This window comes from Rhinatrema bivittatum, chromosome 1 (assembly GCF_901001135.1).
Source record: "Rhinatrema bivittatum chromosome 1, aRhiBiv1.1, whole genome shotgun sequence".
Classification (NCBI taxonomy): Eukaryota; Metazoa; Chordata; class Amphibia; order Gymnophiona; family Rhinatrematidae; genus Rhinatrema; species Rhinatrema bivittatum.
Genome location: NC_042615.1, coordinates 358,830,554 through 358,856,049, shown reverse-complemented (window position 1 = coordinate 358,856,049; position 25,496 = coordinate 358,830,554). Strand labels below are relative to the sequence as shown.

The window sequence follows — 25,496 nt, the reverse complement described above, 5'->3', positions numbered from 1 at the left end:
TACCGTGGTACGTATAGAAATACATCACCTCGGTTTACAGACAACATTAATTTTAGCAACAGGCTTTACATTAAACCGTTTATACAAAAATTAAACAGTCAAAAAAATAAATTAGTAACAGATTTTACAATTAACCGTTTTAAAGAATATGTAAACAATTAGCAGCTTTAAGCTTGTCTGGGTTAGACTTGTCTGTGTAGTGGGCACATAGATTTTGATTCTCTGAGCTAATAAAAGATAGTATTTCTTTGTCAGTGTTTGACTTGTGAATTTGCAAAAGTCACTTACTTGATCTGAGAAGGTGAGAATACTGGTTCCTGTGAAACTAGTTCTAGTTTGATTCCCACCCTCCCCATCTCATTTTTTTATATAGAGATTATCAACTTATTTTGAAGTCAATCACTTAAAATAACATTAAATTAACCCTAGGTTTTAGTGATTGACTCATTTTAGACCTGCTGCTGGCCAGTCATAATAAATTTAAAAACCCTAATCACATTTAGCAATCCTTAAATTGACACATCCACTCATATCAGGTTACCAATAATATCACAATAAAATAGATCAGATTGGTGGAGTGGTGGTACTATATGTTAAAGAGAGCATGGAGCTAAACAATAAAAGTTCTTCAGGAAAGAAAATGCACTTTAGAATCAATATGGATAGAAATTCCATGTGAGAATGGGAGTTTATCCCAGGACATGCAGGATGATAGTCCTCACATATGGGTGACATCATCAGATGGAGCCCTGGTACGGAGTCTTTTGGCTCTTATGCATCAGCACCATTTGAAGGGCCTCCATCTTCCAGGCATGATACCACTGCTTTATGGGTGGCATGCAACCACAGCCACAACTATTTGATGAATTGTGTCTAGGCCCAAGCATCAATAAAAGATGGAATCAGTATCCATGATGGACATACATCACCTACAAATGCAGGCCTTAAATCTATTTAGAATGGGCTTTTCCGACTTGGAAAACTTTAATTTTTTTCTACAACTTAAAAATTTTGCTGGAGGGGCCACAGAGGAAGCAGTGAAAAACATTTTAGCAATGAGGCAGACAAAAGGAGGCATTAGGCCTTGAGGGATTGAAAAATTTGAGAGAACGGAACATGTCCGTGTGATAGCTGACAGAGGGGCTCAAAAGGTAGTATGTGTACATGTGAACTCTTATGCATGCTTTAGTAAAGCTTTACTGAGCTTTAAGAAATGGGTCTGTCAGATGTCACCCATGTGTAACAGTTATTTCATGCCTGCTTGTTGACAGTCAATTGTCATTAGTTCATGCTGTGTTTGTTTTCTAATTGATGAAGTTTTTTTGCATAGAAGACTTTGAGAAGTAAACCAGTCTTTGTCTGATATCTTTATTGCAGTCAAGGCCAGAAGCAGATTATCTGGTTCCATTGTTTTGGAAGATTCTGTTTTGTCTTCACTTCTAAGTTTTGACACATAGTCAGAACTTGAGTATTATGTTCTTTCTCCATTTTTGTTTGGTTCAGAGAGAACAGGCTGCTTTAAGATATTTTTCTGGGTATTATGGCCTGAATTGTGCTTATACAATGTAGCTAAATATTGAACCAGGAAAGTGTGTGTGTGTGATAGCCATAAGAACATGATACCATACCTCGTCAGACCGAGGGACCATCAAGCCCAGCATCCTGTTTCCAACTGTGGCCAATCCAGGATACAAGTACCTGGCAAGTACCCACGCATTAAATAGATCCCATGTTACTAATGCCGGTAATAAGCAGTGGCTATTCCCTAAGTCAACTTCACTAATAGCAGTTTATGGACTTCTTTTCCAAGAACTTGTCTAAATCTTTTTTTTTTTAACTGCCTTAACCACTTCCTCTGGCAATGAATTCCAGAGCTTAATTGCGCATTGAGTGAGAGAGAATTTTTTCCAATTTGTTTTAAATGTGCTACTTGCTAACTTCATGGAGTGCCCCCTAGTTTTCCTATTATCTGAAAGAGAGTAAACAACCAATTCACATTTACTGGTTCTAGTCTACTCATAATTATGTAGACCTCCATCATATCCCTCCTCAGCCATCTCTTCTCCAAGCTGAACTCTTAACTTCTTTAGTCTTTCCTCCTAGGGGAACCATTCTATCCCCTTTTTCATTTTGGTTTCCCTTTTCTGTACCTTCTCCAGTATATCTTTTTTTTTTTTTTTTGGAGATTTGGCAACCAGAACTGAACACAGTACTCAAGTTTTGGTCTCACCATGGAAAGATACAGAGACATTGCAGCATTCTCAGTTTTATTCACTATTCCCTTTCTAATAATTGCTAACATTCTGTTTGTTTTTTTGACTGCCGCAGCACACTGAGCCAACAATTTCGATGTATTGTCCACTATGACATCTAGATCTTTTACCTAACATGAAACCTAACATTGTGCAACTACTGCAAGGGTTATTTTTTCCTATCACCTTGCACTTGTCCATGTTAAATTTCATCTACCATTTGGATACCCAACTTTCCAGCCTAGCAAAGTCCTCCTGTAGTTTAACACTATCCACTTGTGATTTAACTACTCTGAATAATTGTGTCATTTGCAAATTTGATCTCACTCATCGTCCTCCTTTCCAGATAATTTACAAATATATTAAAAAAAACAAACACTGATCCAAGTATCGTTTCTGCCACATCCTTTGCCGCATCCTTTGCCGCATCCTTTCCGCCGCATTCTTTCTGCCGCGATCCTCTCCACGCTGCACACGATCGAGTCTGCTGCTAGGCCTGCGCATCCGGCGCTGAAGCCCGTCAGGGCAAGGCCCTAACAAACGCACAGCACTCGCCTCCGGGGCTCCAGTGCCGGCCACGCGGCCGGTCCCTCCACTCTGCCCCCTCCCAGACGCAGCAGCAGCCGATTGGACATCTCCTTACCTCCACGTCAGCGGTAAGCGGGGGCTTTAAATCTCAGACGCCCCGCTCGGCGTCACGCGCCGAAGGTGCGCGACAAAGGGGCAGGCCCCTTTGTGCACCCCTGAAGCACAACTCCTAACTAGAGAAAGTGCATATTGCAACACTTGATCAAATAAAGAACAATTAATTCACGCCAATAATATCACCATCTCTTTCACAACCACCGGAACTATCACAGCCTACAACACTCAACCAAACTTCTGCCAGCTCTCATCTTATCACACATTCCTCCACCGTACAATCTACAAGCAAACAGCAACCTAAAACTTCACCATTCACTCACCCTTCAGTCTTACAAACGTCTTTGAAGCATTCCGCCTTCAGCTTTCAATACTTACCTGAACAAGCACCAGCTCTGATTCGACCGCATCCAGTACTCTTCCTACCCTCACCTCAGAAATCAAACTCTGCTCTTCAATAAACAGTTATCTGGTAACAACTGGCCACCATGCTTCGTGGCCTCCCTATTCCAACTCTCCATCATAGGAGGACCATTCTTACTGGTAAACCTCTCATGACTACCCAACCACACTCCTACAAAGCCCTCATTCCCATCATGGTCTCCCCTATTACTCAATTGCTAGGCTTGAACCTATTCTCCCTACTTCTATTTAACGCCCAATCCCTCACTAAGAAAACCCTTATACTCAACGACCTTCTTCTTGATGCTAACCCAGACCTCTGCGCCATAACTGAAACTTGGCTCAAACCAACAGACACTGCACTAATTAACCAATTACCGACGCATACTACGATTTCTTCACTATTCCCCGACAGAAAAGAAGAGGAGGGGATATACTTCTTGCTGCCAAAAAAGATCTGAATCTCACTCATTACCCATTCAACTCACCTACCAAACTGGAAACAGGCCTCTTCAAATCTGACGATCTTCAAATCCTTCTTGTCTATGCCCCCCCTGGCCTTCTCGACTCGGACGCTTCACCCTTTATAGAACTAACAGCCTCTTACCTAAATTTGGACTCCCCAGCAATAATACTTGGAGACTTCAACTTACATGTCGACGACCCTTCTCTTTCCACCAACGGCGAAACACTCCTTACCGCCATGTCAGCCTTAGGCTTCAAGCAGATTATCAAGAAACCCACCCACAGAGCAGGTCATACCTTAGACCTCATCTTCATTAACTCAGGCATCTCTAACGCCACACAACCGGTCTGCGAACCAGTACCCTGGTCAGACCATGCCCTAATCTCAACCACCTTCTCGCTGACACAAAGAAATAGCAATCAAGCCCCTCAACAACAATTCACTTTCAGGAAATCATGCACCTCCGATGACTTCCATAATCACCTAGCATTAGAACTCCCCCTCATAGACGTCTCTACTCCGAATTCAGCCCTTCATTCATGGCATAATATAACTAAAGCGGCAGCAAACAAACTCTGTCCCCTGACAACTAAAAAACTCAAACACAACCATCCTAAAAGACAACCTTGGTTCAATGAAGAACTTCAAAACCTAAAACTCTCCCTCAGACGGAATGAAAGCAAATGGCGCAAAGCACCCACAGCGTCCTCCCTCTCCGCCTACAAACTTGCCCTCCACCGCTACAAAAGCACAATGTTAAAAACAAAAAGAGACTTCTACGCACATAAGATCCATCACATGATTTTTGATGCTAAAGCCCTGTTCGCCTACGTCTCCAACCTAACTCAAATCCAAGCACCGGATATACCACTTAACAAAGCCCAAGAAAAAGCAGAGGAGCTGGCCCTCTTCTTCAGCAACAAAATCACTAACCTTCTAATAAAGCTGACGCCCAACACCGCTTCCCTTCACAATATCTATCTACATCCCAACATAAACATCTCGCTCAATTCGTTCGAACCTATCACATCATCAGAGATCCTAAAAGTACTGAAAAAAATGAAACCCTAGTCTCACCCTTTAGACCATATTCCGTCCAAACTACTACTTCTTATTCCAGACACCATCTCCAAAGCCATGGCAGACATCATCAATTGCTCCTTATCCCAAGGAATCTATCCAGACGACCTTAAAATGGCTTCCATTAAACCGCTCCTGAAAAAACCAAACCTAGATCCAGAAGACCCTACCAACTTTCGCCCAATCTCCCTTTCATTGCCAAGGTCATGGAAAAACTAGTTAACACTAGATTATCAGACTACCTTGAGGATCATAAAATTCTTTTCCCCTCTCAATATGGATTCAGGAAATCACTAAGTACCGAATCACTTCTTATTTCCTTGACAGATTTCCTCATCATGGGCCTTGGCAAAGGCCAGGCCTATCTACTGATTCTCTTGGACCTCTCAGCTGCCTTTGACACGGTCAACCATTCTATGCTCCTTAACCAACTATCTAATATCGGCATAACTGGCACCGCTTGGGCCTGGTTCAATACATTCTTGAAAAACAGAGGCTACAAGGTCAAAATACACAACAAAGAATCTAAGCATTACCCTTCATATCTAGGAGTCCCACAAGGCTCATCCCTCTCACCTACTCTCTTTAACATCTACCTTCTCCCTCTCTGCCAATTACTAACCAGCCTGAACCTAAAACACTATCTTTACGCTGACGATGTCCAGATTGTGATCCCCATCAAAGAATCCATCAACAATACCCTAGATCTATGGGAATCATGCCTTCAAGAAATTAACTCCCTCCTCTCCAGCCTGAATTTAATCCTAAATTCCTCAAAAACGGAACTCCTTCTCATATCCACAGAGAACGGCTACATCCCCACAAACCTTTCAGCAAACCTACAAACAGCCCAAGTGAGAGATCTAGGGGCGATCATTGATAATCGGCTAAACCTAAAAGCGTTCATAAACCAAACTACCAAGGACTGCTTTCATAAACTGCACGTCCTAAAAAGAATAAAACCACTGTTCCACAACCATGACTACAGGACAATTTTACAAGCAATAGTCTTCTCTAAGTTAGACTATTGCAACTCTTTACTATTAGGTCTCCCATCATCGCATACCAAACCTCTCCAGATCGTGCAAAACACGGCAGCCAGAATACTAACAAAGGAGAAGAGATCACATCTCCCCTATCCTCAAAGACCTACACTGGCTGCCGATTCATTATAGAATATTATACAAGTCCATCACCACAATATACAAAGCTATCCAACAACTCACTCCGCTCAACCTCCAAATCCCTTTCAAAAAACACACATCCTCCAGACCTATAAGAGAGTACTATAAGGAATCTCTTCAGGTACCTCACTCCAAATCCTCCATTCATATAACCTTCAGAGACAGGTCTTTCTCCACAGCAGGACCTCCTCTCTGGAACTCCATCCCACCGGAGCTACGGCAGGAACCTTGTCTTCCAACTTTCAGGAAAAGACTCAAAACGTGGCTATTCAAAAAAGCTTTCCCAGACTCGGATTAAATCATAACTCACCTCTAACCATCTTCCAGTAACTACCCATATGCAGAATACCAATACTTCCTAGCACTACCTCCACGTAAAAAATCTACAATAAGTTCAGATGGACAATACCCAGCAAATACCATAATCTCTTTTAATGTACCTCGCCAAATCTTTATAAATGTACTAATAACTACCCATATGCAGAAAACCATTACTGCCTAGCACTACCGCCACGTAAAAAAGCTACAATAAGTTCAGATGGACAATACCCAGCAAATACCATAATCTCTTTTTAATGTACCTTGCCAAATCTTTGTAAATGTACCTCGTCAAAGTTGGTTAATATGTTAATGTTCCTATCTCTTCTCTGATCCAAGTTGTACTTATCCGGGTTTTATTGTAACTGCAACTGTTCAGCACCTGTTATTTACTGTTTTATTGTAACTGTAACTGTTCAGCACCTGTTATTTACTTTGTTTACTATACCTTTCATCACACCCTTGTTTATTGTAAACTGGCATGATGTGATACTCTCACGAATGCCGGTATAGAAAAAACTAAAATAAATAAATAGATGTACAGATCCCTGAGGCGCTCCACTGTTTACATCTTTTCTCTGAGGAAACAGATCTTTTAATCCTACTCTGTTTCCTACCTTTTAACCAGTTTGCAGTCCACAAAAGGACATTGCATCCTATCCCATGAATTTTTAATTTTTTTAGAAGCCTCTCGTGGGGGACTTTGCCCATCGCCTTTTGAAAATCCAAATACACTACATCTACTGGCTTAGCTTTATCCATGTGTTTATTTACCCCTTCAAAAAAATGTAGCAGAATTGTGAGGCAAGTCTTGCTTTGGCTAAATCCATTCTGGCTGTGTCCCATTAAACCATGTCTATCTATATGTTCTCTGATTTTGTTCTTTAAAATAGTTTCCACAATTTTTTCCAACACTGAAGTCAGGCTCTCACCAAACTATAGTTTCCTGGATCACCTCTGGAGATAACCAAGGACTTCTAAGTCCTCCAAATCGTGGAGTGTCGATACTGTTTGTTTTTCTCCTGGCTACCATCCCTTCCATACTGCTCAAATCTTGATCCATATCCATCTCATTTGATGCAGTTTCATCAAGTAGTGCAATCACTTCCCCACCAACAAAAAAAGATATATCCAGTCTTGCACCCCAGCATGGGCAGGACTTCTACTCCCCATATTTCCTAATCCCCAAGAAATCAGGATTGAGGACCATTATGGTTACAGACTCCTTGAATAAACATGTCCTTTGATAGGAATTCCATCAGTATGCTTCTCCCTTATATCCAAAAACACGAAAGGATATGCACGCTCAAACTGCTTATGCTCGTATACCCTTCCAGCCTTCCCATTGGCACTACCTTCGCTTCAAGGTAGATTATTCCCTCTATCAGTTCAAGCTACTCCCTTTTGCCTTATTGACTTCTCTTGAGAGCCTTAACCTAATGCCTTAGTAGTAGCTGCATGCTTCTGTTATGAAGGGATTCCCATACCTGGTCTTTCCCATACCTGGATGACTAGCTAATCACAATGGGCACTCTTAAATAAGCATTGCTTTCCCAACACAAGACTGTCAGTCTTCTGTAAAATTTGTGAGGATAACAACAAAGAATAGATGCCCAAGGGTCTTTTTCCAAATCTTTAATTGGTGGAGACGTATGTGATTAATTAAAAGTGCCCGACTCGCGCCGAGTTTTGCCACATTCCAGTGGCTGCCTCAGAGGCTATGAGCAAACATAAATATGAATATAATAAATCATAAATACATTAAAAATCATAAAATAAGTCAAAAAATAAATTAATAAAATGCAAAACATTTAAAACAAATAGTCAAAGTTAAAATATAGTAAAAAGAACCTCACATATATAATAAATAATTAGAACATTAAAATATAAAAATCAATGTAACATGTAAAAATCAATATAGCATACATATAAAAAAAAGACATAAGACTAATAACTGAATAAACAAGTCATACAGACTAATAACTGAGTAAAAAAAGCAGGCTAATTGAGTAAAAAAGCATGTGAGCAGTTATTAGTCTGCTTTTTTTACTCAGTTATTAGTCTGTATGTCATGTTTATTCAGTTATTAGTCTGTATGTCTTTTTTTTATATGTATGCTATATAGATTTTTACATGTTACATTGATTTTTATATTTTAATGTATGTTCTAATTATTTGTGAGGTTCTTTTTATTATATTTTAACTTTATTGACTGTTTTAAATGTTTTGCAGTTTATTAATTTATGTTTTGACTTATTTTATGATTTTTAATGTATTTATGATTTATTATATTCATATTTATGTTTACTCATAGCCCCTGAGGCAGCCACTGGAATGTGGCGAAACTCGGCACGAGTCGGGCACTTTTAATTAATCCATACGTCTCCACCAATTACAGATTTGGAAAAAGACCCTTGGGCATCTATTCTTTGTTGTTATCCTCACGGTGTTGATTGATTGCCTACCTTGCTGTTTTCTGGACCCATCCCTTCTGTAAAATTTGGACTTTTCTGGTCAGTTTCAAGAAGTCAAATCTAGTACCTGGTCAGAAAATAAAATTAATTTAAAAATAGATAGACTTGCTGCGGGAGAGAATATTTCTGACAGCGGATTAAGCATATACCATGATATTGCTCATACATAAACTACCGACCTCTCATTGCATGACAGCGGAGCGATTCTCGTTGCATCAGATCATATGGTGACAGCCATTGCACATGATCCCCTGACCTGCCTTTATATCCTTTTTCTTCACTGAGGTCTCTCCTCTTAGTGGGATTACCTGATCCAGCCATTATCCACTACAATTCAGGTTTCCAAGGCAAGAGTTACTCTAATATTAAAACCCATATGTGATTCAGGAGGGGCCACTGCATCATACTCTTCCTCATCCATTCTTGCTAGAGACGGACATCTCCTCGAAAGTGAGGGGATGCACCCATGGGATCATTCCAATCCCAGGGCATATGAGCTGGTGAGCAGTCATTATCAGATCAGTCGTCTTGAATTAAGGGCAATTAGATTTGTTCAATCAAAGTTAATGCATCTTCTTCAAAGGAACATAAGATGCCATACTGGGTCAGACCAAGGGTCCATCAAGCCCAGCATCCTGTTTCCAACAGTAGCCATTCCAGGTTATAAGTACCCAAACATTAAATAATCCCATGCTACTAATTCCAGTAATAGCGGTGGTTATTCCCTGTCAGCTTGATTAATAGTTTATGGACTTTATTTTTTTAGGCATTTTATATACCTTTGATCCAAAAGATCACAACAGTTTACAAAAGCAACATTCACATTATGGGACAACCCAACATTAAAGCATTTAACTAGATTATTAAAATAGTAATTTGTGATACATAAGTTCCTTTTCAATAACCTTCATATATTAGTCAGAGAGTTGTCTTAATACACTTAACATCTCTCAATAATTGTTGCTTGTTCATCTAACAATATCTATGTTTTTAATATTGTAATTTTCTGTATATCATTTTATGTTAGATCATATGCGTTTTGGAGGAGCCATGTTTTCAGCTCATGTTTGACTATCTTTCTTTCTGTTATCAGATGTAACAATTCTGGTAGAGAATTCCACAACATAGGGCCCACTATGGGAAAACATTTGTTCTCTTATTTGCTTAGACTTCTCCTCCAGGAACGTATCCAAACCTTTTTTAAATCGAGCTACACTAGCTGCCCTAACCTCATCCTCCGGCAGTGAATTCCAGAGCTTAATTGTGCATTGAGTGAAAAAGAATTTTCTCATATTTGTTTTAAATGTGCCACTTGCTAACTTAATGAAGTGTCCCCTGGTCCTTGTATTATCTGAAAGAATAAACAACTGATTCACATTTACCTGTTCTAGTCCTCTCATGATTATATAGACCTCTTCTATCTCCCTCTCAGCTGTCTCTTCTGCAAGCTGAATAGCCCTAACCTCTTTAGCTTTTCCTCATAGGCTTCCATCCCCTTTATCATTTTGGTCATCCTCTGTACCTTCTCCAGTGCAAATATATCTTTTTTTTAAGATTTAGCAACCAGAATTGCACACAGTATTCAAAGTGTAGCCTCACCATTGAGCAATACAGAGGCATTATGATATATTCCATTTTATTCCTAATAATTCCTAATATTCTTTGCTTTTTTTGACTGCTGTAGCACACTGAGTCCATGATATTGTGTTATCCACTATGACACATAGATCTCTTTCCTGGGTGGTAACTCCTAAAATGGAACCTAACGTTGTGTAATTACAGCATGGGTTATTTTCCCCTATAATGCACCACCTTGCACTTGTCCACAAGTGTTTGATTTAAGAGTATCTTAATGCAAACAGCCTACAAACAGGCATACAATCATGGCCTCTCTGCAAGGAAACATTAAATACTGGGGAGTGTGTAACCAGACATTGGCCTGTCCTACAAGCCACTAATCTTCCAGAAGCCTTAAAATGATGACGGATTACCTCAGCAGAGTATTCTGACAGCAGAAGTGGTCTCTGTGACAACCAAAGTGCTATTCATTTTAGGGGGTTGGTTGTCGATTGACTTGTTTGCGTTGGAACAGAAAACTAGATCATCACTTCTACCCAGCATTCTGACTGACTCAGGGTGCTTTCCTCTTTGATTGGGGGACAAGCCTCAGATATGCTTTTCCACCACTACTACTGATTGATAGGGCAGTGTAAAATCTGCTGCAATACCATACTTGCTTATAGCTTCAGCATGGCCCGGACAGACAGTTTTCATATCTCATACAGCTTTCCAGCAGTGCCCCCATATTTTTGGGGACAGATCCTATGTTAACTCAGGATGAAAGAATGCTCTATCATCCAGGCCTTCCTTATTTCCTCAGTCCGATGGTTTGAATGTTGAAAGCTCAGTGCTTGCTCATCTCTTTGTCTAAAACAACCAAGAACATTTTGGTTCCAGTTGTCATGCCATCCACCAAAGAGTACTATACCTTCAAATGATTCGGATATTCAAAATGGTACTGACAAAAAACTTTAGACCCATTTTCTTGTGAGCCCAAGCAATTGCCAACATACTTGCTCCTATTTTCTGACTCAGGCCTTGTCACATCAGCGGTGAAAGTACATTTCAATGCCTTAGTGGCATGTACGTATTAAACCCATCTCTACATATCCACCGATATCTAGCTTTATGAAAGATTTGTGCCGCATTGAACCCCAGCACAAAAACCTTACCTTTTGTGGGACTTGAATGTTGTCCTTTCTCAACTCAAGGAGCTGCCTTTCGAGCCACTGCAGAGATTCTCTTGAATTCTTGACATGGAAAATAATGTTCCTTCCCTCATTTACCTCACTACAAGTGTCAGAAAGCTCCAAGCTCATGTCTGCTATATGCCATGTATACAATTTTTTCACGATCTGGTAGTCCTTCCCATTCACCAAAGGTTTTCTTGTTTTTTCCATAGCAATCAATCCATCATATTGTCTACTTTATTTCTGAGACCACGTGTCCATGAAGGAGAAATAGCATCTTCATGCTTTAGATTGTAAGAGAGTCTTCATCTAGTATAAGAAAAGAACACAACCGCATCACCAGGCTTTGCATCGGTTTGTCATATATGACATTAACAGACTTGTTGTTAGTCACCTAACATTGCAGTCCTTATCTACCATCATCTTCTATGTGCCCAATATTCAAAAGATCAAAGTGCCAAACTTTGTTTGGTACCTATATCTCCCTAAATAAAAATTATTCCCTGCTCATCACCTGAATTTATGCAACTATATTTTCAAGGCACTTAAGTTTAGGTGCTGTAAAGTGAGGGGGGAACAGAGCTGGGCCCTCTGTGCTGATTTCTGGCACTGGGTATTTAACAGGCTCCTTAGTTTACTGGGAAGTGATGCAGTAGTTGAGTTAAATAAAGGTGTCTCAGCTTAAGAAGCTTAAAGTTAAAATTAGATACTTACATTCAACCTAAAAGAAAGGCACTTTAGGTTGGCCAAAAATAGGAACCTAACTTAGGATCTTTTTTAATAAGCATTTTTTTGATGGACACAGAGTGGGAGAAAAGTTTTAGTAAATTCAGGCCCTTAGTCCTTAATTGCACTCAGCATTAGTTGAATATCGGGCTGCTTCTAAATACTACCTTCTTAGTAATGTAGATTTAAAGTTGAGCAGTACTGTTTGTACTGTTAGTATTTTAAAAGTAGCATTACTCACTTTGGACCAATTACATATTTTAGCATTGTCAATATTTTGAAATAATTTAACCAAATCCCCTGTAAATTCTCCTGCAACTCTGGGATAAGCCTTAACAAGAATCACAGATTTCTTCAGAATCACTGGATGTAATAGGTTCATAGTGGACATGTCACAAATTACTTCATTTGCACACTATAGGAAACAGATTCCATGCCAGTGTTTATTCATTATGGGGGAATTTTCAAAACTATGGGCGAAGGTGCAAGGTCTATATGTATATCTCCATGCTCACTTTGCACCAGTTCTCAAAGGGAAAATACGAGTATGCTTTCCCTTTGAAAATCACTTAGGGAAAAAGTACTTGTAGAGATTTACACCTGCTTTTTCTGCATATATTTTTTCCCCTGAAAAGCAATATGCTTAGTTTTGAAAATGCAAAACTATACACATTGTTTCCTAACGCTGCATCTGATCTCACTTTCATTTCCTGTGGGTAAAAGTAGATACATTGTTGATCCTCACACATACTTTAACCCAGGGGTCCCCAACCACCAGGACCGGGCCGTGGGAGTTTTTTGCCGGTCCGCGGCGCCGCCGGTCTCTCCCGCTGCCGTTGCCGCCGGGCTGTCAGTACGTTCAAGCCCAGTGGGAACGGCAGCGGTGATAGAAGAAGCTGTGGCACCCGCGGCTGGCCCCCCCCCCCCCCCCCCGTGACCCGGAACAGGAAGTGATACACGGAGCGGTGCGCGGGAAGGAGAAAGAGCCGTGCCGCGTGATAAAGTAGCAGCGGCGGCTGCAGCGTTGGTCCCCGAGCAATAGAAGCAGCCGGTAATCGAGAAAGGAGACAGCAGCATGAGCCTCCCGCGGCCGATGGGATTCTTCTTTCTTGGCCTGCGGGAGCTGCTGCAGCTCCCATTTGTGCTCGGGTGGGGGGGGGGGGAGAAGAGGAAGTGAGTGAGTGAAATAGAGAGAAGCAGCCAGCCAGCCTGTGTGTGATTGACTGGTCAGAGAGCTGATGTGTGTGTGTATGTGAGAGACAATGAAAGTGATTGCTCAGGGAGGTGACTGATGTGTGTGTGTGTGTGAGAGAGAGAAAAAGCATGGAAGTGAGAAGTCTGGGTATGTGGGAAAGCATGGGCGTAAGAAGCCTGGTGTTGTGGGGGTGAAAGAAAGCATGGGAGTGAGAAACCTGGGTGAGTGTGCATGCATGAGAGAGAGAGACTGCTTGGTAAGGTGACGGTGTGTGTGAGAGAAAAAGACTGGTGTGTGTGAATGTGAGAGAATGTGATTCAGGGAATGAGAAGCCTGTGCATGTGGAGAGAACAAGCATGGGAGTGAGAGACTGGTGAGTGAGTGTGTGGGTGTGTGAGAGAGAGAGACAGAGAAAGTGATTATGAGAGTGAGAAGCCCATATATGTAAGTAGAACACGGGAGTGGGAAGCCTGTGTGTGTGTATGGCATGAGAGAAACTGTTCAGGAAGGTGACTGGTGTGTGTGTGCCAAAGACTGTTTGGGAGATGATTGGTGTGTGAGAGACAGAAACTGGTCATAGAGGCATGACTGGTATGGTGTGTGTGTGAGAGAGACATGGGCACTAAGGAAGAGGACCATAAGTATGGAGCTTAGCTTCTACTGCTGCTTCTGGTGAGTGCCACGGCCTGCAGGGAAGGGGAGTAGGAGAGCTGCTGGAGTGGGGTAAGTAAAGGTGGCTTTTTAAGTTTATTTTTCTTGACTGCCATTTTAATTGTGTGATGTCTGCTTTTTTGAAATATTTTATTGGTGTTTGGAGAATGTTTAATAGTTTTTATGAGTTTTTAATTGTTGGATGTTATTCTGTTCATAGCTGTTTTGAAACATTTATTCTGCTTATTAGTATAGTTTTACAATTATTTCTGTGTGGGGATCTATAGCTGCTTGCTAGTTCTGTTTTCCTAATAAGAGGTGTATTGGTTTTTAGGGCCTGATTTAATGTTTGTAGTGTTGCCTTTTCATAGATAGGGTTGCTCCTGTTTGAGTTTATTCCATAATACAGGTGTAACTGTGTGCGGATTAGTTTATGTGCATTACTACAGATCCTGAGAGTATGTTAGGTCGGTTCTGTGTCTGTTACCGAGATGAGATATTTTGCTAGCATGTAAGCGTTTGTATCGGTCTTATTTGTTGTGTTTTCTCAGAGGACATGCATTGGTGGTAAACTGCTGTCTTTTCATAAGTAGGGCTATTGAGCTTGGAAGTAGAAGGAGTTTGAGTTGCTGTTACTGAGATGTCACCAGAACCAGAATATCTTTTTTGTAGGGTGAGTTGTATGGGGAATGTCATAATTCTGCTTTACATCCATTATTGTGGGTCAGGGGGGTTCCCGTGGATACAAACTACTTTTACATCTAGCCCCGTGACGATCATGGGTCAGTGTGCCATGCATGTAAGAACCTATGGTGAGTTGAGTCACATTTACATTATAAATGTCATAATTAAATGATAAGTGTGCACTAAAATCCAACCCCCTCCATAACCCCACCCCGCCCTGCCGGGCCATGGAAAAATGGTCTTGCTTGAAGCCGGTCCCTGGTGCAAAAAAGGTTGGGGACCACTGCTTTAACCCACATAGAGAATTAGCAGTTTACTCACGTAATTGGCTTTTGAAAATTGATCTTATATATGAGCCAATCAGATACCATGCCATGTGAGATAATTTATGATGCTGTTCCAACATGGCTGCTGACAGGAATTCAGGGGAATTGAAAAGAGGAACAGCTATTTAAAAAATGACTTAACAGTACAATTTTTAATTGATGTAGGATGAATATTTATACTTGAAATGAGTACTTTTGAAATGCACAAGAGGTATAATGTATAGGTTTTACTCAAGATTTACTCGTCAGTTTATTAGCGGTGGCAACATGTTATGGAGTGTCTTCGTCAAGGTGACAATTAATGTATTGCTTTTTTGGGTTGCACTATATTAAAATAGTTTAAGCACTGGTATTTGTAAATATGCATTTTTACATAATGTTGGTTGTTTTTTTTTATTTGTAGGTTCCCTTGGAAAAATTGCTGAAAATTCAGTTAACACACAAGATGTTTTGAATAGCACAAACATAAATGAAAAGGCAAGTCATGTTTCCAGAGACCATGCAACAGGAAAGAAAGCCACAGATAATTTTCTGTCCCCGAAACAAATAGTCAAAGGTATTAATGAGTCTGAGAGTGATTTTGAATCTGACCCACCGTCTCCAAAGAGCAGCGAAGAGGAGGAGCCAGAGGATGAGGAGGTTTTACATGGTGAACATGAAGAATTCAATGATGACAATGACACAGAACCAGAAAACCTGGGCCAGAGGCCTCTTCTGATGGACTCTGAAGATGAGGAGGAAGAAGAAGAAGAGAAGCATAGTTCTGATTCTGACTGCGATCACAGAAAGGGAATAAAACATAGTGGAAGATATGGAGAACATGCTAGCAGTAATGTAGGTAGAGAAACTATTGTATCACTTACCTCTCACTTGTCTGATTTGCCTGCTAGTATAGAAAGGGTAATCTCTAACCAACAATTTGATGTGTTTGGAGCAGTGCCTTTCTTCGCCCTTCATTCTGAGCAGTCTCAACCAAAAAAAGGTGAAAAGGACTTCTCGCAGATTGTTTTTAAAGATACGGGGCGAGAACAAGAGCAGGATGAATTTGATGTATTCACAAAAGCCCCATTCAGTAAGAAGGTAGATCAGCTGGATTGTCAAGTTACATCACCAGTTTCTCTAGAAAGTGTGGATATTTTTGGCTGTACTCCATTCCAGCCTCATCCAACACCAAAAGATAAGACTGAAAATAAAGAGGATGTTTTTGGACTTGTGCCATTTGAAGAAATAGCAGGTAACCAGCAGCAGCAAAAAGTGAAGCAGCAGCGAAACCTGCAGAAGCTTTCCTCTCGTCAAAGACGCAGCAAACAAGAAGGATGTAGTGGCAATGGTAAACGGCACCATGGTACCCCAACAAGCACAAAGAAGACTCCAAAGCCTAGCTACCGCACACCAGAGAGGACCCGCCGGCACAAAAAAGTAGGACGAAGAGATTCTCAAAGCAGCAATGAGTTTCTGACGATATCAGATTCTAAGGAAAACATTAGTATTGCATTGACTGAAGGAAAAGATAGAAGCAACCCTTTACCACCAGATGAAAACATATTGGACCCCTTTGGTGCAAAGCCATTCCACCCTCAAGACCTGCGGCATCCTCAGTATCATGGACTTAGTGACAATCGTGGTGAACACAATGCAGCAGTACCTAGTAGATCTAGACACAGTTCCCTCCATGGGGTATTCCACAGCAGTGAAGGGCTTAATACGGATGATTTTGGTGCTGTGCCTTTTACAGAACTGGTAGTACATAGTGTAACACAGCAGCAGCAACAGCAGCCAATAGAATTAGATCCTTTTGGTGCAGCTCCATTTCCTTCCAAACAGTAAATATTTGATCTTCCAAGATATATTATAGCTTCATTTTTTTCTTTTTCATGTCAAATTTTACGGTTTTTATTAATCCATATTACTGAATTATACATGAAATGAATTTGTGCATTTCACTGCAGCATAAAATCTGAACTAGTTTAAAATCCAATATTTTGTATATAAAAAAAAAAAATAGGCTAACGGCTTGGAGTGTTAAATTTCAGATCTTCTATAGAGCTATAACAGTTTGGACAAAGTACGACTTGAATGTGATTTAAACTGCTGTCCTTTGGTCGGTGGAAGTCTAGAATAATATCAGTACAACAATGGCATACTTTGACATTTTGCTATGTATTGTGCCGACATTTCCAAAGAAGGAAGAAAGGTATGGAAACGGGGTGCTAGGAAGAATGCTATGAGTGTTTCTCATCGGTTTGTATGATCCAGACAGATCAGCAACTTGAAATCATTCCAGTATGATCTGCAAGAACCTCTTCAATGTTCGCATTCACAAATAAACTACCTTTCATAATTCCTTCTGTTAAAAACCAGCAAACATTAAAAAGGGTCAGTTTATTGGAGGATTATAAATCTGGGTGACTGCAGTCATTTTAGAGCAAGTATATATCTTTGCTAAAGCATAGATGGAAGGCAAATAAGTTTTGGTGCCTGAGCAATTAACTTTTTTACAGCAAGTGCCATTAATGTATAATAATTGTACTGAAGCCTAGAATTGAAACTAAAGATGTTGAAATTATATTGCCTTGATTTACTTAGAAATATTTTTAAAAAATGTGAATGTAGGGAAGCTCCCTGGATTGGCAGGGACAGAGTCAACAATTGCAGCACTTTGTGGACTACGTTCAGTTATAGGGAACAACTGATTTATTCCTTGGATGCCATATATTAGCACATCTAGCTATAACGAGCCACCAGTAAAACTGGGATTACTTTCAAACAGGAAAGGTTCCAGCCCAGTTTTATTGCATTAGTAATTATGTTTAAGGACTCAAACCCAGATCTGCATTTTATTTCACTTAAAAATTTTTATTCAGCACAAACTGTATATCTTAAAAGCTTTTTTTATTGTTCTTAGACATATTAAATTACTATCTTTCAAAGAACTTTTTTATTCTTTTAATTATAATAAATTATCACCTAATGTTTTTGTCAAGTAATTTGATTCTATTTTCTATAAACAAAATACAAATGCATTTCATAATGAACTGGGCAGTTCCATAAGAGAAAAACCAAGTTGCTTGAAATTATTTGCACTAGATCTACCAGGAATCACCATTTCCACAAGGCCATAGCTAAGGGGTTACAGTGACACAATGTGTACACTGAGCTATATAAGGTGGTATGTGATGGCAGAACTTCTATTGTTGCTCACTTGATGAACGGGATATGGGGGGGGGGGGGGGGGGGGGGGGGGGGACAGAGGCATCTCCTGTTTCAGCACCTCCTGTTTCAGCACAAGGTGCTAAATTTTGCTATGGCACTGACTTCCACCAGGTCCAACAAGAGCCACAAGAGAGCCCTTGCAAAATATTTGTTTGTGATTATGAGGCTTTTCTAAAGCTATACAGTATGATATACATTTATATATTGATTATGTAAAATCCATAACACTCTTGCTTGAATGCTAGTATATAAAATATAATTTGAACCATTTTGATAAATTATACATTTATTCATTTTTCCAGTATCATACAACCTGTATTTTTATAGGAGCAGTTTATGAATAGATGGAATGATTGTCACACAGCCATATTATTTTCTCTTTTTATGTGAATAGAAGTATCCAGATGTGAGCATTTGTTTTTAGAGCCTTGTTAATGGGAAAAACTCACCAATCAGCTAAACTGCCAAAGTTTTACACAGGGTTACTAAATTGACATTGAGGTGTCTGATTTTAAACAAAAATGTAAAAAATAGTAAAGATTCTTATTAAAAAGCTATTTTCAGTGACTATCGTGTCCGTGTCTTTGTACAGAATGCATATTGAAAGAGTAATTTTTGTTGACTTGGTAAGAATCAGTAGTCCCCTGATGTAACCAGCAAATCCCATTTTGAGTCCTATTCGAGTCTATTAATTTTTCTGAAAAACATATTAGAGGAGCTGAATGCAGACAAACATCTGAAGTTGTTCAAAAGCGTTTTATTGGGATTTGTGATGCCGCATTAGAACGATTCAAGTCTTTTTTTTTTTTTAAACTAATAGACCTTTCCAAGTTGATTGGCACTCCATACTATTTAAGCCGTGCTCTCTTACTTGTGGGGTGCCACAAGGATCTGTTTTATCTCTCTCTTTTTAATCTTTATGTTGCCCCATTAGCCACACTGATACAAAGTCTTGGTTTTAGCTCATACATTTATGCTGATGATATATAGATAGTGTCTAGATTTAATTTAAATCCAAAGATTTCTACAGCAGAATTATTGAAAGCCTGACTAGAATATCCACCTAGCTTCATACTGCTAAATTAAAAGTGAATCCTAAGTTGGATGCCATGTTCTCTTGAAACTTGATCCAGGTATTTCTCCCCCCTCCAGAAATAGGAAGTATCACAATTCAAGTAAAAGATACTATTTCTAACTCACAGGCCGATTCAGTAAAGTCCGCGGGAGAGCGGATGAACGCCCGCTCTCCCGGCGCGTGCACCGGCCCTTCGGTGACGCGGTAAAAACGGGGAAAAGGAGGCGCTAGGGAACTAGCGCGTCCCTAGCGCCTCCTTTTTGACAGGAGCGGCGGCTGTCAGCGGGTTTGACAGCCGACGCTCAATTTTGCGTCCAATAGCAGGCTAACGGAGCGCACTGTACTGTATCGGCCTGTCAGAGTCTTATTTGACTTGAGGCTTAATTTTGAGATTCACATTTCTGCATTAGTTAAGAGATCTTATTGCTTGCAGCTGATCAGATGGCTTAAAACCATTTTTAGAAGTTTATGTTCTTAAATCACTAACATTCATTGATTTTAAGATGCCTAGATTATTGCAACTCACTTTATCATAGTCACTGTCAGCATGGTACACCAGCTACAAATTCAAAATACTGCAGCCATGCTCATCTTTATAAAATTAAATATGATCACATCTCTCCCCTATTGCAGGTACTCCATTGGCTGCTAATCTCTTATTATATACAGTTCAAAATCAGATGTTTAACTTTGAAAACATTTTGATGGGGTACCATTGCATTTTTCCCTAGGCTAAACTATTAAGACTCCTGTCTCCCAAGGAAATTCATCTGGAACACACAAAGTTTTTCCTACCTAGGGACTTGTCTTTGGAACTTGTCTTTTGGGAAGGAAAATGTTAAATTCAGAAAAAGAATTAGACTTGTCTGTTCTCAAGAGCCTTTACTCCTCAAATAATTTAGAAGATATTGTATTTTATTTTAGGTATTATCATATTATTTATCATTTTATTTTCACAGCTCTGATTTGGGTTTTACAATTCATTCATAGTGATATTTTATTGTTACTTTTTTAGATTGTATTTTAACAGTTTGTTTTAATCTTGGTTTTTCTGTCCATTGCTTTATCTGTCAAGAAAGGTGATTTATCAAATATATTAAACTTTAACATTATACAGTATCTATGTAGCCCTAGATTAGGAATTTACACTGTACAACCCAATATTTTGATCACTCTTACGCAGTTCCCCCACCTTCATACTTTCTTCAGCAGACTCTACTGAAATTAAGAAAATACAAAACACTATTTTATGTTCATTTTAGGCTATTTAGATAATTCTGAAGTCTTATCTCCCTTCTCAATGCAACACATTTACAGTGTTAGTCATTAAATTAGTTGGTTACTCCAAGATAATTAAAGATCTAGGACATAAACTTCCCTTATCTATAAATATATATTGTAATTAGTTCTTCTATTTTTGTATCATGGACTGAAAAATCAGTTCTGAATATAGTTGCACTTTTATAATTGTTGTATGTTCCATTACAAAACCATTCGATTCCCTGCACACAACTTTGCCCATAGAATGGAATGAAATGACTGCTTAAAACTAGAACTTAACTTTCTCAAGCTTGAATTTATTTCTTTTAACTAAATGTATGCATTTTACAGATGATGAAGGCAAAAGAAGGATGATTCTGAAAACTATTCTTGAGCAAACTGGGTATGTCCAGTGAATGCAAATCACTAATATCCAAAGCATTTTTTAAAATTAGGAAAATATGTTAAATTTCTTGGGAACTAACCACAGCCAATGGGAGGAAGGGCTTCAGGAGTTATGATCATCATTAAGGGTGACACTTGGTGGCTGGATTTGGAGCCCATGATTCAGGTTTCTAGAAGAATTCTTGCTGTGTGGCTTCCGGCCTCAGTACTTGTTGCTGCAGCAACCAAACTAGGAACCAGTGGAAGGATGTTCTAGTAAAATAGGGGGCATATCCCTGGGTAGTTGCAAATAGTACCACAATCCCAGCACTTGTTCTGATTGAGCTGGAAAGAAATGAAGACCTACTGGGCAAAAGGAAGAAAAACTTTGTTGGGCACTGCTAGCAGGGTGTTGTGTCCATCGGTTCCCGACGCTCTCTCTCCGCCTTCCTTACCACTTTGGCGCCTCCCTCTTCGCCCGCGGGAAGATTGACTGCCACGGCGTCCTTCTGCCGAAGACCTCCGGTGTCCCCAGACCGGCTAGACGCTGCAACCCACCATGTTTCCTGGAGGCCTAGGGGCTAGCACACGGCGCGGCCCCGACTGAAGTACTGGCGATGGCGCAAACCTCAGGGGCGTCCCCCTGAGATGACGTCACCCGCGACGGATATATAAGGTCTTAGAATTTGCTAACGGATCGAGTTAGCAAGGGTTGGGTTCTCTACCTAAGCTACTCTGCCTCCTTGGACTTACCAGGGGTACCCGCTCCTTGGGGGCCTTGCTCTCTCCTTTGTTTTTCAGGTGACAGTCTGGAACTGGTACTTGCTCCTCGAGGGCCCTCGTTCCCAGACTTGCTCTGTATTCTCTTCTGCCTGGAAGTCATCACTACCAACTACATCAGTGAGTTACCATCGCTCTCTCAGAGCTTTCCCTGGAACCAGGTACTCGCTCCTCGAGGGCCTATATATTCCAGCTCCTGGGCTTCTATGAGACATTGTGTGAGTGTTACCATCTGCATACCCTGCCTACTCACTATATTTCAGTTTCTCTACAGCTCAGCCTCCAGGCATTGCTGTTCCAGTATCTGAGGGACTACAGCCCAGCCGGGCATTCCAGCTCACTATTGCCACCTCTGGTCGTTCAGTATACTGTCTAATAAAAGAACTAGTGTGTGTCTGTCTCCTAACTCTGAGCCTGACCGGTGGTCCCTCTCGGGATCTTCCCCCGGGGCGTAGTCATCTGCCACTGGTCCAAGGATCCACCCACAACTCTTCTAAATAACAACAGATTGCGAACTCCCTAGCAGACTGCTAACTCCTATCTGATTCCTAGCTCCCAACAGATAGCAGCTCCTAAATAACACAGGGAAATATTCTCTTGCAAATGGTTGTCTTTCATGACCAAGGAATAATGTAAGTGCCCCATAAGGAGACAAAATCAATCTTTACATGGCCTGAACAGGCAGCACAAATGTGTTTTTTTTTAGTGTGACTGACAGTTGCCAACACATAAACCTAGCAAATTATGTGTAGAGACAAGGTGACAATCAGGCCGATACAGTAAGGAGCGGTAGGAAGAGCTGCGTTAGTGCCGGGCGCACCTGCGGTTGCCGCACGCACAGTCCGGCTCACCTACCGCTCGATACTGTATTTAAATAGCTTGCAAATGCAAGCCGCGTCCGTGAAACGTTAGGCCCGCGCAACCCATTTTACTGTATAGAGCGCTATACAGTATCCTGGGTGCGCTGGCCTAACGCTTCACGGACACGCTGGTATCTGTCATTTCAAATGACATTTGAAATGACAGGTACCAGGAAGTGGACGGTTTTCCTACGCTCGGGATTGCCAGTCCTCTCTCCTCTCCTCCCGAAGCAAGGCACAGGGAGGGGGGGAGAGAGGACTGGTGAAACGACATGTAAAGTGTAAAGCAACGAAGCGACTTACTTTTCTTACAGCCCTCCTCTGGAGACTGACATCAGCGGAGACGGACCGCGGCTTCCCTGCATCCCGGGGGGCAGCCTGTGGCGAAAGCGGCCCCGCCGGCGAAGATGGATGCCTGCATGGGCGAAAGCGGCCCCTGTGCATGCAATTGGCCGCTCAAGACATAACGTCACATGCCGTGACACCAAACGTCGTGACGTCACGCCTTGAGCGGCCCAATTGCACGCACAGGGGCCGCTTTTGCCCGTGCAGGCATCCATCTTCGCCGGCAGCTGCCTCCGGGAGGCAGGGGAGCCGCGGTCCGTTTCCACCGATGTCCGTCTCCGGAGGAGGGCTGCAAGAAAAGTAAGTCGCTTCGTTGCTACTTTTTTTTTTTTCGCTTTTTCAGGGTTTTTTTTTCGCTTTTTCAATTTTTTCCGCTTTCGTTGCTTCGGGAGGAGGGGAGAGAGGACTAGGGCTGCCCCGGAGACCAGCACCCATGGACGCGGCCAGGGCAGGTGAGCGGGGGCTGGGGGAAAGTTTGCCGCCTACCCTTACCCCTGCCTCTAACGCAGGGGTAAGGGTAGGCGGTAAGTTACCAGGTTAAACGCACGGCAAAATGGCAGGGTAAAAAAGCAATAGTCGGGGCGCGCGTTACTGTATGGGAGGGAATAGCTAATTCGATCGTTTACATCTAATATACATGCCGCGGGCGGAAGGGGTTACCCGGTGATTTAAAGAGGCGGAAAGAATGGGTTAAAGGGGATAGTGTATCACGGGTTGGACTAACGCGGCCGAAAAGTGAGTAGAAAGCAGGTTAGGAGCAGGGTAACCGCGGCCGCACTTTACTGTATTGACCTGAATATAAATTAAATGCTAGAACTTACAATTAGTTGAACTGGATGGATCAATTAAGCTGCATAGAAATGAGAGAAAACGATGTAAATGGGTCCTGAATAGTATTTCATAGAATCAGTTCCTGTTTTCCAAAACAATATGGGCTCTATATCGGGAAAACCATATTAGTCATTTTCTGAGGTTTGATTTTACTGTAGGAAAGTATTTTCTATAACAGCTACTCAAATATTTCTTTATCAGCTTATATAGATAGCACCTGCCTCATAACTTTTAAAAAGAAACTCAAAACTTGGCTGTTCGGTCGAGCCTTTCCCAGCCCCTAGACTATTTCTGCCAATATAGTATCCGATCATCTGTTTTTCAGTTATCTCATATTACTACATAAACTAGCAGAGTGTCGCATAATCATGTTATAATGCTAGAGTTAATCTCTAGAGGTTGGCTTCAAGCCCCTTCTCTCTGTTTATACCTCCCTACCTTGGTTTTTCTTACTCTTCACTTCCAAGTCCCAGTTGCTCACCCTTGTTACAATGTAACTTTTTACTTCCTGCTGCCACTCTGACTCCTCTAATTGAGGTTTTGACTTGTTATTGTTAATGAGCTATTGTTCTATGTAAACCGAGTTGATTTGATCTGTATCAAGAAAGTCGGTATATAAAAACCCTAAATAAATAAATAAATGATCTTATATAGATCAGCTTATATAGATAGCACGGATCACATGTTTTTTTTTAATGTACTCTTGTATCCAGTTGCTTAGATTGTGAACTTTTTTCACCGAGCATTCATCAGTTCCTAGCTCCTCTGTAATTAATTGAATGTACCCTAGTTGAATTTGTAGCTTAGTTGATCTGTTAGCAAAATTAAGTTTCTCGTAGATAAGTTGATCTGTTAGCAAAGTTTTTAAGTTTCTTGTATCTCGTGTTCCTTGTATCACCCCCAGGCGACTGTTCAGTTCTATGTAAACCGGTGTGATGTGTATGCTATACAGGAACGTCGGTATATAAAAACTAAAAATAAATAAATGATTCAAAGTCTTCAACAGGGCCAAATAAGGACCAAGTTGTAGCTTTTGACAAACATCTGTGTTCACATCCATAATATTGGAGATGCACCATTTCATTCTTTATACACTGTTTCTCACAGGACAAGCAGGATGGTAGTCCTCACATATGGGTGACATCACAGGATGGAACCCAATCACGGAACACTTTTGTCAAAGTTTCTAGAACTTTGACTGGCCCCTACTGGGCATGCCCAGCATGGCACTAACCCTGCAGCCAGCAGGGGTCCCTCTTCAGTCTTCTTTTTTTCCGCGCAGCAGTTGCCACGTGGTTAAGGAGCTCTGCAAGTATTCCTGACAGGAATTTTCCTCACGGAAATATTTAAAGTTAAATTGCCCAACAGGGGTCCCTCCGTTAACTTTTTTCAGTCCGCGGTACTCCGGTAAGTTTTTACCCGTTTTCTGTCTATTACCGTGAGTTTGGCCCTCGCGGCCTACTGGCCGTCAACTGTACCACGGCTCGATTTTTTCTATGGCCATGGCATCGGGGTTCCGTCAGTGTCCGGACTGTACTCGTACCATGCCCATTACAGACCCGCATAAAGTCTGTATAATGTGTCTTGGACGAGAGCAC

The 25,496-nt window shown here is 41.0% G+C and overlaps 1 protein-coding gene across 4 annotated transcripts in view; it reads left to right on the top strand.

Annotated features, from left to right (window-relative positions):
* BMP2K (BMP2 inducible kinase) overlaps positions 1 to 17,200 on the top strand; it is a 402,471-nt gene extending 385,271 nt beyond the window's left edge. For all 4 annotated transcript variants that reach the window (XM_029600312.1, XM_029600318.1, XM_029600326.1 and 1 more), the window contains one exon: positions 15,554 to 17,200. In XM_029600312.1, the coding sequence (XP_029456172.1) occupies positions 15,554 to 16,977 (1,424 nt within the window). In that variant the 3' untranslated portion in view covers positions 16,978 to 17,200. The remainder of the gene's footprint in view (positions 1 to 15,553) is intronic.
* The last annotated feature ends 8,296 nt before the right edge of the window (positions 17,201 to 25,496 follow it).